At 49.3% G+C, this 10,814-nt stretch overlaps 1 protein-coding gene across 1 annotated transcript in view; it reads right to left on the reverse strand.

Moving 5' to 3' along the window:
- Positions 1–2,103: 2,103 nt before the first annotated feature.
- Positions 2,104–10,814, reverse strand: part of HADHB (hydroxyacyl-CoA dehydrogenase/3-ketoacyl-CoA thiolase/enoyl-CoA hydratase (trifunctional protein), beta subunit) — a 12,041-nt gene continuing 3,330 nt past the window's right edge. The window contains exons 5-15 of the mRNA XM_010083220.1: positions 10,722–10,814; positions 9,435–9,522; positions 8,658–8,845; positions 7,639–7,819; positions 6,263–6,384; positions 4,917–4,996; positions 4,781–4,828; positions 4,320–4,407; positions 3,705–3,779; positions 3,076–3,240; positions 2,104–2,315 (exon numbers count right to left, since the gene is read on the reverse strand). The exon at positions 10,722–10,814 is cut by the window's right edge and continues 10 nt beyond it. Coding sequence (XP_010081522.1) covers positions 2,280–2,315; positions 3,076–3,240; positions 3,705–3,779; positions 4,320–4,407; positions 4,781–4,828; positions 4,917–4,996; positions 6,263–6,384; positions 7,639–7,819; positions 8,658–8,845; positions 9,435–9,522; positions 10,722–10,814 — 1,164 coding nt within the window. The 3' untranslated portion in view covers positions 2,104–2,279. The remainder of the gene's footprint in view (positions 2,316–3,075; positions 3,241–3,704; positions 3,780–4,319; positions 4,408–4,780; positions 4,829–4,916; positions 4,997–6,262; positions 6,385–7,638; positions 7,820–8,657; positions 8,846–9,434; positions 9,523–10,721) is intronic.

Genomic DNA, 10,814 nt, shown 5'->3' on the forward strand with positions numbered 1-10,814 from the left:
CTCCCCAGGATTTTGGGGGGTCTCCTGGGTTGCAGGAGAGCAAAGCCGGGCTGCATCCACACCCACACCCCATGAAGTTGCTCTGCAAAGGCTCTTCTATCTCCCCTCCTGCCAGCCACCCCAGTTTGCCCCCAGCATCTTCCAGTACAGACCAGCACGGGATGCAGCGGAGCAGCTTCACCTGCAACGAGGACGGTGAGGGTCTGGGATGCAGGAGAGGCACCGGCAGAGCGGGCAGGGGGAGCCGGGAGGATGAGTCACAGCCCAAAACGCCACAGCCCAGCCCCACGGAGAATGCATGGACCCAGCCTGCGACAGCCCCCGTCCCACTCTGCCCCCCGAGACCCTGCAGAGGGGGCATCAAATCCCCCAAATAACTGTGAAAACGATCCGCCGTGGAACAGGCGGGACAGAACGGGGGCTGCACCGGCAACACCAGAGCCGTGGAAACATTCCACAGTCTCAGCTCACATCCCAGAGCACAAACAGCATCTTCCCAGCGCCGAACACACCAGCACCGAGCAGCGTGTGTGCTCAGCTCCCAACGCTCCCTGCAGCAAACCCCATCCGCAGCCTAAACAGCCCCCCCAGGCTCACAGCGGGGTGCTGGTGGCATCTATCCCCCCATCCATCCATCCCCACAGACGGGTCCCTGCCCATGCAGGGAGGAGGAAGCAGCTACCCATTTCTGTTGCGTGGTGCTACGTTATCTTTAAAGATAGAACCACAGGATGGTTTGGGTGGGAAGGGAACCTAAAGCCCACCCAGCCCCACCCCCTGCCATGAGCAGGGACACCTCCCACTAGCCCAGGTTGCCCAAAGCCTCATCCAGGCTTCCCCACAGTGCCACGACTTCTCTGATAGGATGGATGGTGGCTTAGCAACACCTTGTTTAACACAACACATCCTGCAAAGCAGGATCGTGCACAGTCACCGCCGTGGGAAAAGGCTCCGGCATGCATGGGAGCAATGGGAACGGCCGTGGTGACACTTAACAAGTTTGCTGAGCTCCCCAGAGCTTCCAGGCGCTGGGAAGCAGGACACCAAATACACTCCCAGATGAGTTTGACCAGGAAATGCAAGAGGTGTTCACACAAAGAACCAAAAGCCCTTCTCCCCTCGCCCAGGCGGATCTCCTTTGCCCCCACAGCCGCCTCCCACCCGTGTTGCACAAGATTTCCAACCCAGAGTAAACAAGAACCGCCCGCCATCGTGCCTGTCCCTTATCTCAGCCGTGCCTCCGCATCGCGGGCTGCACAGCAGCTGGTGGGGCGCAGAAGCTGCTTCTTTCATCCAAAGGACTCCAAAGTTTTCCAAGAGTCTCTGTTTTCTGGCATGTAACACCTGCAGCCCCCAGCGGAACAGGACGGCAGAGATGAGCGAGGAAAGTAACGCAGAACGTTAACAAAAAGGGCACAAACTGTCTCATCTTCCCCAAATCTTGGAAGGAGGACCGCAGGTCTGTACACCTCAAGTTTATCAATGAATGAGCATTACCTTGTCTCTACTTCTGAATTTCATAATTCAGTGTGGAATCAGGGTGCCGCAGAGAAGCAGGACTTACCAAAAAAGTCTCAAAAGCACGGGTTATGGTGCTGATTCGTTCAGACTCTGGAGCTCAAGGTGGATTCTGGGCAGATTTCCGAGCCGCAGTCTCCCCTCTCAGAAAGCAGATACCCGCTGGCACCTCAGAGCACAGCCACCACCACCACAGAAACCATCCCCAACCTATTCCAGGCGAGGGGAGGGCAAGACAAAAGCCAGACTGTTTTGTTTTTCCTGGTTTATTGTGGCTAACATCAGTGACACTCATTTGTCAGAAGCAATTTGCTCGTTCCAATGCTGCTGGACATCGTGCAGCAAACATCCTCCTCACAAACCAGGTCAGGCAACTCCGTTCCAACCTATTTCTGAAAGTTGTTACTCCCGTCTCAGCCCCCCAAACTTCAGTCTTTACATTCTCCTTATCTCCAAAACTCATTTTTCCGTACACAGCTTTGGAATCCTTCTTCTTCTCCTGCTTATTGAGGTACGGCAGAAATCAGAGGGGTTACAAGGACCCTGGAGAGACTAAGAGCCACATTAACTTTTTTTTTCTCCTGAAAGTGGAATATTTCTTTAATTAGTTGAAAATTACCAGCTGAGTAGCTACAAAGGTATTTACAAAGGCCACCAAAAATCCTTGCCGAGAAGGACTGTGTGTATGTTTTATTAGTGCATTGAAATGGCATTGCCAGGCGTAGGACGTATGAACACTCGTTCCGCTGTCCCTTGTCCCTTTACTGAGGGTAAAGCTCCACGATCATCGCGTGCCCCTGCAAGGAGAGAGAAAGAGAAAACGGTCACATAAAAGATTCATGATTACAGACACACGCACTCAGCAGGAGATGCTCATCTCCCAGCTGTCTTAAAATAAAAGGGGAGATGAAAATCCAGAGCCGGTTTGCTACAGGGATTCTGCAGCCAGTGCTTTGATGGCTTTGGGACAGAACAGACGCGCTTCAGGCTGGCCAGGGCAGCAGAGTCCACCCTGCCCAACACACCCGGCTGTCCTGAGGGCAAAGCAGGAATTCCGGGAGGAGGAAATGTTGGGCCCAGCGCCCACAGGTGACAGAGGGTCCCTACAGAACTGCCACCGTCACCGCACCCTGAACCAGGGCTCCCTTCCACAAGAGTCTCACCCCATTTTTCTTGTAAGGATCTTTCTTCCTAAGGTTGGAAGAATGACATTTGTAAACCACAATTTGGGAAGTCTTGGAGAGTCACCAAACAAAACCCTGAGAACAGGGCAGAAATCTCTCCTCCTCTTTTGTACCCCAGGGCCAGCGAAGGGCTGCAGTTGCCGCTGCCCAGGGATGATTCGGAGATGGGTGGGAGGAGGCAGAGCGAGCTGCCCAAAATGAGCTGCAAAAAGGAGACAGCCAGCCAAGGTGGAGAGCATCACGAACACCCGGTGCCACGGGATTTCAGAGTTGCTGGTTTAAGTGGACAGGATCTCACAGCACCAACAGGAACAGAAATGTAACCACTGCCCCTCCTCAGAGGGCACAGCGCCAGCCCGTACGGCAGCATTACCTGCCCTCCCGCAGCACAGGCGGCGACCAGGCCGTACTGCCCTCCCTCCTTCTTCAACCGATGGGCGGCAGTGATCACCAGGCGGCAGCCGGTGGCACCGAAAGGATGTCCCAGCGAGAGCGAGCCGCCCCAGTTATTGAACTTCTCCAGAGGAGGGGCTCCGACCTGCAAGAACACAGAGGGACGCAGACAGTCACCTGCCTGCGAGGAGGCTGCGTGACCTGCTCCAACTGCAAACCCGCAGCGGTCCGGGCTGGCCAGATAAAGGGTTCCTTGGTCCAAGTGCCTGGTGACAGGATAAAACTGTCCCAGAGGCTTTACGGCTCCACCTGCAGCCAGACAGGCAGACCCCGTGCTGGCAGAAAGTGTGCAGGAGGCCTGAGCCCCTCCCACTGGTTTTAATTCCCTCCTCTCCAACGAGGATTATTATGGCTCGAGATCTCCACCTCCTGCTGACAACAGGGATGTCACCATTCCCAAAGAAACCACTCACACTGGGATTTGCTAACCCAGAGTTCAGAGAATTTAACGAAAGCCCTGCTTTGCAGCACCATGTGCCCTGCTGCAGCGAGGAATTCCATCAGTCCTAAAGTCAAACTAAAGATAAAAGCGTCCTGACCGTGTCTCACCTTTGACTTTCTGCCCATGTAGTTTTGGGCAAACCAGTCGGAATCCATTGCTTTCAGGTTGGCCAGAATCTGCCCCTGGGAGGGAGAAGATGGGAGGGCAACATTAGCAAGGGTAAGGTCAGACTTCGAGGGAAGCCTACGGACAGTGCTGGATATCTTGAGAAAAACAAAACTAATACAGCCAAGGGAAAAAAACATTTCACAGGACCAGCCCTGTTAATCACTGTTAACCCTCGCTAGAAAAAGACTCTGTCCAATCAATGAGACACCTCACCACAGTAACATGTACCCCCAGCCCAAATAATTAGCAGATGACGTGCAGAAGTTGTTTTACTCATACAAGGGTTTTGGGAGAGTAAGATTTTTTTTTTTAACGTATTATTTTAGAGGAATCTATTCCTTTGGTGACTTCAAGCAACATAAGCCGCTCTTAGCATGGATTGTGTCAATGTAAAAATGTTATATAATTAAAATATATACATATTTAGACATAAATGTAGAATTACACCTATCTACGTTTAGTGAAGGTCTTAAGAGCTTTCACCAACACGAAAACAGAAGTCTAGAGAACGGCATTTTACAGTTGGAGGCATCCTTCGTGTTCAGAGTACTTACAGCAAAAGCTTCGTGGAATTCGAACACATCAATATCAGCCATGGTGAGACCCGCCTTCTCCAGCACTTTGGGAGTAGCGTAGGTTGGACTGGAGAAGAGGTGAAGAAACAGAAGTCTCACACTAATGTATTTCCTCACATCACCGTCCCCTTTGTCCGCAGAGCCCCACGTTACATCCCTGCTCTCCAGGGTGTGTGGGACAGCTCTCTGCCTGTCCCACTCCAACTGAAACACAACCCCAGTAAATCACAGAGGTGTTTCTGCCCCAGCTGCTCTCCCACGTTGGCCACCTCCCCCTGCACAGTCACACCTCATGCACCAGCTCTCACACCTCTGTGAGAAAGCCCAAAAAAATGCGATATCTCATGAGATACGTCCCAAAAACCAAAAATTTAACAGCAAGTCAAGGCTGCTGTGTGAGTATGGACTGTTAGGGGATGCTCTTGGTTGTTGCCACCTACCCCAGCAGCAGCTGGTCCTTTGGATCCTGGGACACGTACACAAAGTCCCTGCAGAGAAGAAATGTTGTTAGTGACAGAAAGAGGAGCAGAAGCAAGAGCAGACCCCAGAGGCCACGCAGAGCAGTGCCTTTTTTACCTGAGGTAGGCCTTTGGTTTGTATCCCATGGCCAGAGCCTTCTCCTCGGACATGAGCAGCATTGCCGAAGCCCCGTCCGTCTGAAAGAGGCACACAAACTCCGTGAGGTCAGCGCCTGAAGAACAAACACACTCTGTGCCCAAAACGAGCCCACAGCCCTCCTGCCAAGCAGCTGGCCAGAGAGACCCCATGGACCAGAGGTTCCATGACATCCCCCTCCGAGACGGGACAAAGAACAAGGCTGCGTGGTTGAGCTGATGGGTGGGTGGGTGGATGATCTCCGAATGACGTTAGCACACACATCACTGAAGCTCTTCCCTACGGTCCAGACCCACAACTCCCCCTGGTTTCAAACAGGACAGAGGTGCCCCAAAGCCCTGCCAGCCCTGAGGACAAGCTGGTTACCCCAAACACTCACCTGGCCACTCAGCTCCATCCCAAAATCAGCGTGTAATTCTGGGATGACAAGCCACAGGCTCACCACATTGCCAAAACGAACACCAGGGCTTTGGCACGTGAGCATTCCTGTCTGGGATAACAGCCTCAGCTGGCCTACAGCCCGGCGGCACGGAGCACACCAGCGGTGTTTCAGCTGTTCCCAGCACCACAGCTGTGGTGTTACCAGGCTTCTGTCGAGAATGCTACAGAATAAATGTCATTGCAGCTACAAGAGCCCCAGCAGGAGCTCCTTGCTTCCTCTGAAGTGCTCATAACAAGCTGTGGAACAGCCTTTTAAATGACACTTCAGCAGCTAAGAGCATCCTGCAAAAGCACTGGAGGGAGAGAAAAGGAGCATGTGCAGAAGACAGCTCATCAAAGATGCGCTAGAGAAATTTCTCCTTCCCCCTGTGGATGACAGAGTAAGCCTTAAAGGGAGAAGTTTAGACTAAAACTACCAACTTCTAGACTTATAGGGTGAACAATCCCATCCAGGGACAGAATTTCTATATGTGCCTTTGAATGATCAACCCTCTGTGTTTTTCTGCCTTTTGAAGAGCAAACAGGTAAAAACAGACCAAAATTTCAGCGTTTAGTTCCCAATTTTTAAAATTAAACAATCCAGCACCCAGGTTCACCCTCTGTGCTTTTCTGCCTTTTGAAGAGAAAACAGGTAAAACAGACCAAAATTTCAGCGTTTAGTTCCCAATTTTTAAAATTAAACAATCCAGCACCCAGGTTCACAAGATTATCATACAGTTCACAGTTACCCTTGAAAAATCTGAAAGCAGGGGATAGTACAGCTCATTCCCACAGGCAACAGCAGCTTGATCGAGGTGGTTATGAGGCAGGGGGGAAACCGGACAGTTTTCCCCTCTGGCTCACACAGTGCTGGGATTGTGCCTTACCAGGAAGGAGGAGTTGGCAGCTGTGACAGTTCCATGCGGCTTGATAAAAGCTGGCTTCAGCTTGCCCATCTGCTCCATCGAGGAAGGACGGATCCCATTATCTTTGGTAACTGTTTCTTTGCCTGTTGATGAAAAAAAAAAGCATATTTAAACTACAAAAGTCAGCAACATACATGAATTGGAACATCAGGAGTCCAGGGGGGGAAAAAATAACTCAGAAAACTGTGCTTTTTATGACAAGCAAAAGGAAGAAAATAGGGAAAATCCACTCATGGTATCAGGATATTTAACATGGCTAAAAATAGCACTTAAAGATTGAAGCTACATTGCTGTCTCCCTGAAGACGGCAAAAATGAAGCACTGCTTTTACTGTAAGGAAAAACCATCACATGGAAAACCCAGTTGATAGAAATAATTTAAATTCAGATTATAAAGCCTGAATGGGAGAACTGGGCCTAAATCAGTACACATCTACATGCCAAGCTTTGAGGAAGAGCACTGGGCAGAACCAGACATACGCACCTTCAACTACACCAACTGCTTAAATAAGCCAGTTAACAAAAAGTGCCAGTTTCAGTGCCAAGACCATAGGTAACAGGAAAGTCTCTCTAGGAAACAAATTACAGAGCAGAAGTGCCCAAAATGAACCAAAGCGTGCCCACGGGCTGATGGAGGATGAGGAGAGCTTCAAGCTTCTCCCCAAACTGTTTCGTACCTGAGCAAAGACTGTGAGGCCTGGTGAACATGTGTCTACCAAGCAGATCACATCTCAGCTCTTCCTAGCCAGCACCTGATTTGGAAACAAACTACAGAGCAGAAGTGCCCAAAATGAACAGGCACACCAAAGCGTGCCCACGGGCTGATGGAGGATGAGGAGAGCTTCAAGCTTCTCCCCAAACTGTTTCGTACCTGAGCAAAGACTGTGAGGCCTGGTGAACATGTGTCTACCAAGCAGATCACATCTCAGCTCTTCCTAGCCAGCACCTGATTTATCAGATCAGGGTTTTATTAGGTTTTCTATTTGCTGTTAATAGCTCAGGGTACAAAAATGGGTTCTCTTGCCTGACTGAAAGAGCAGAGGGATTCTTGGTCCAACAGTTCCAATTTTCTTTGCTCTATCATCACATTAGTAGACATACCAGGTGGGTATGACAAAATTTAGATATGTAAGGATCTGTTTATATATTTAGATATGCATGTTTAGAAACATGCTCCTATGTCAGCAGTTTTCCAGGGAGAAACAGACAGCATTTCTGAGACTTAAAATCCATATCAGATAGACAGAACGTGATGAATCTGACCCCACCACTTCCCCTCCTTTTCTAAATAATTTCTTTATTGAACCAGGGCACGCCAGCAATGGAACACATCTTTACCTGGCACTTTGAAGGGTACCACATCCACCAGCAAGCCTCCATCCTGGGCTTTCTTAGCTAGTGTGTGTGAGCGGAGGGCATACTCATCCTGCTCCAGACGGGAAACAGCAAAGGCAGCAGCCAAACGATCGGCGGAGTGCCCCATCGTCTCGCTGGTGGAGAACTCTGCCACTGCTGGGAGCTACAGAACAGGAAAATAAGGTCAGCACACCTGAACAGCTGACCCTGGGCACTTACATAAAGTTCAGGAGTTGTTTAAACCTGGCACAGCCCGTGAGACCCGTCCAGTTATGAAGCAAAGCAGTTAATATTAGAGCTGTGCAATTAACACATGGTAACCATAGCACAAGTGACTTGGTCAAACATGTTAGAGGAACCATCACTTTCAAAAGTTTTTAGAAAAAAATTTACAGCCCGCACCAGCACAGACACAGTTTTCTCCTGAAGAGCTCGGTGGTGGTAAGGAGGGAAATGCTCTTCCTTCCTACGTAGGAGCTGAATGCATTCAGCACCCGGCAGGATTTGTCCGGGAACGGTAATCATAAGGCATATTTAAGATGCATTAATCAAACAACAATTATATTAATACACTGAGGATGGTCCCTTCTGACACTTAGCATGTTACTTCTAATATTTAAGAAAAAAAAAAAAATCTTCTGACGTTTTAGGATCCTAGCACAAGTTTTATATTGATAGGAAAAAGCTTCTACTTTGTAGTCTCTAGCAGAGTTTGTGTAGGAGTTGCAGAAGGAGAGGGAGGTTTTGAAATACGTTAGGTTTACTGAAGACCAACATGTAAGAAAGCACAGCACGTCACGAATGCTGTGAGATGCATTCATCTACTGCAGTTCTAGCGTAAAGCGCAGGACAGAGATCCAATAAAGGTGAGCCACAGGCAGCCAGCTCTCCCTTGTTAAATCCTCTCCGTCAAGGCTAAAGAAATCACCTAAGGCAAGTTGTTTTACACCTCCTTATACAACAGTTTAGCTTAAATATCTAAATGCCTGAAAAAAAATTACCTCAGGAGCAAAGTAGTCAGGGCGGATTTTGGAGAGCAAGGAGAGCTTTTGGCCCAAGGTCTTGGCTCGGTTCAGAGTGAGCATAGTCTTCCTCATCTTCCTACTGTGACGAATGGGAACATCTGACATTAACTCCACACCCCCGGCTACGACAACGTCACACTGCCCAGCCGCAATCATACCCACACCTGCAGAACGAGAGAGTTTCCCATGAGAGCTGCCGGGGGGAGAAGTGACACTTACCCCATCAGTGCCTCGGATACTTTTTATTTCCTTCTCCAGCCTCTGACTTTGGTCAAGTTATAAAACACGTGCTTAACAGTGACTGAGCAGGCTGAACAGACATTTTCTGAATCATACTAGTTTTGCAACTTTGCTTCCACTTCTCATTGTCACACATGGCAGCTGGGAGAAGAATATCCCCAGCAATTTGAGACAGTAAGCGGGTCTCAATTTTTTTGCACTGCTTAGGCTAAATCAGAGATGAAAGCAGCCTGAAAGGTGGCAGCTTCCTTATCCTGGTGTAGGTTTTACCTCCCAAGCTAACACAGACACTGAGCAGAGACTATCGCTGAATGCAAAGGGTGTCCAGCTGCTGGCAGGTCTACAGCACACATCTATTCACATTGTATTTGTCCGTTCAAAAACTTTCCTTCCATTACAGAATTTCTTCGGATGCTTACTTCTATTCACTACGCAGCGCAAGTTCGATGAGGGATGTAGAGGAGTTGCTAAGCTCCTTCTCAAACCCACAGCTTGTTCTCCCAGCCAACATACCTGTGGTCATAGCCTGGTTTGAAGAAATGCAAGCCATGGTGACTGTATGGGCTGGAGTTTTGTCTGAGAAACCCGCTCCCAAGGCAGCCTAAGAGCAACAAAGAATGGCTGTTAAACCCTTGTGGTCCACAGGGTCAGAGCTGCCTTCTGCCCAGCAACACATCTGCAGGCTGAGCTGAAAGAAGCACATCGAATTTTCATTCGGTCAGTTACTGCGGGAGCTCATCCCACCCCTGGACTCTGGGAACAGGCAGAGGCGTCCCAAGCGCGTTATGCGGACAATCGCCGGACCCCCATTAATAAAGAGACAAACTAATCACGCCCTTCACAATTTCAAAAGAGCTTTCAACTACTTGACCTCATCTTTGCTTCACTGTATTTGCAAAGGCAACACGTGGAAGGAATTATTTAGACCCTTCAGTACAAGGCACCGTGAGTTGCTGTACGGAGAACAGAAAACATTCCCCGTGGTTTCAGAAAGCAGTGTCTGGGCTGACCCAGCTGAGAGCACAGCCTGCCATCACGGGAGAACTGCTCACAGCAAGACCTTCCCTAGTTGGGACATAGCCAACTAGTTTAAAGTTCAACAGTTGTTCCCAAGTTATAATTACATTGCGGCCCCATCTGACTGGCAGGTGACCAAAGCAAGTATTTGCATACGCAAGGTTAAACCTGCCCGTGGAACTGGAGAGCCTCACAGTCGCCGGAGTCTTTCCAGCCCACCTTACGTCATGGTTTTGCCAGGTTTGCAGAGAACAACAGCGGAGGCTCCAGGTTTTCAAGACTCACATGCTGCTTCTGTAACATCATTCAGGGGACCAGCTTCTTTCTGTGTATTATGTGGGAACTGTGTTTTCTGACTGTCGGAAAAAGCTACTCCATTTCAAATCATTCAAAAGCTGCATCTGATCAGCCAACTAAAACAAATAAATACTCCAGGAAAGCAATCTATCACAGTGCTCTGCTCCTCTCAAGTACTTCGGACAAGCCAGCATTTGACTCTGACTGGTAGCTCAAGCTGAGTGATCAGCAACCATGAACAAAAGCTTCCCTTCCAGGGAAGAATCGAGCGGAGGCTTCACAGCAGCAAAATGCACTTGATCTATGGCAGATTTCAGAGTCCCACACAGTTATTTGACAGACAGTACTGCACAACCAGTTCACATTCCCAAATCACATTTAAATGAACCACGAGACTGGATTTTTCTTCTTTCTTTGCAACTGTTTGTCATCTTCATACTATCTGCAGAAATCAGATTAATGGGGGAAACGCAGCACACAACCCACCTCTCTGGCAACATTACTGGTTTTCACCTCCTGGATCACTGTGCCATAAACAATGTAGTCAACAACATCCCTGGGGACACTGGTCCGGTTCAG

This window comes from Pterocles gutturalis, unplaced genomic scaffold, assembly GCF_000699245.1.
Source record: "Pterocles gutturalis isolate BGI_N339 unplaced genomic scaffold, ASM69924v1 scaffold25955, whole genome shotgun sequence".
In the NCBI taxonomy this organism is placed as follows: Eukaryota; Metazoa; Chordata; class Aves; order Pterocliformes; family Pteroclidae; genus Pterocles; species Pterocles gutturalis.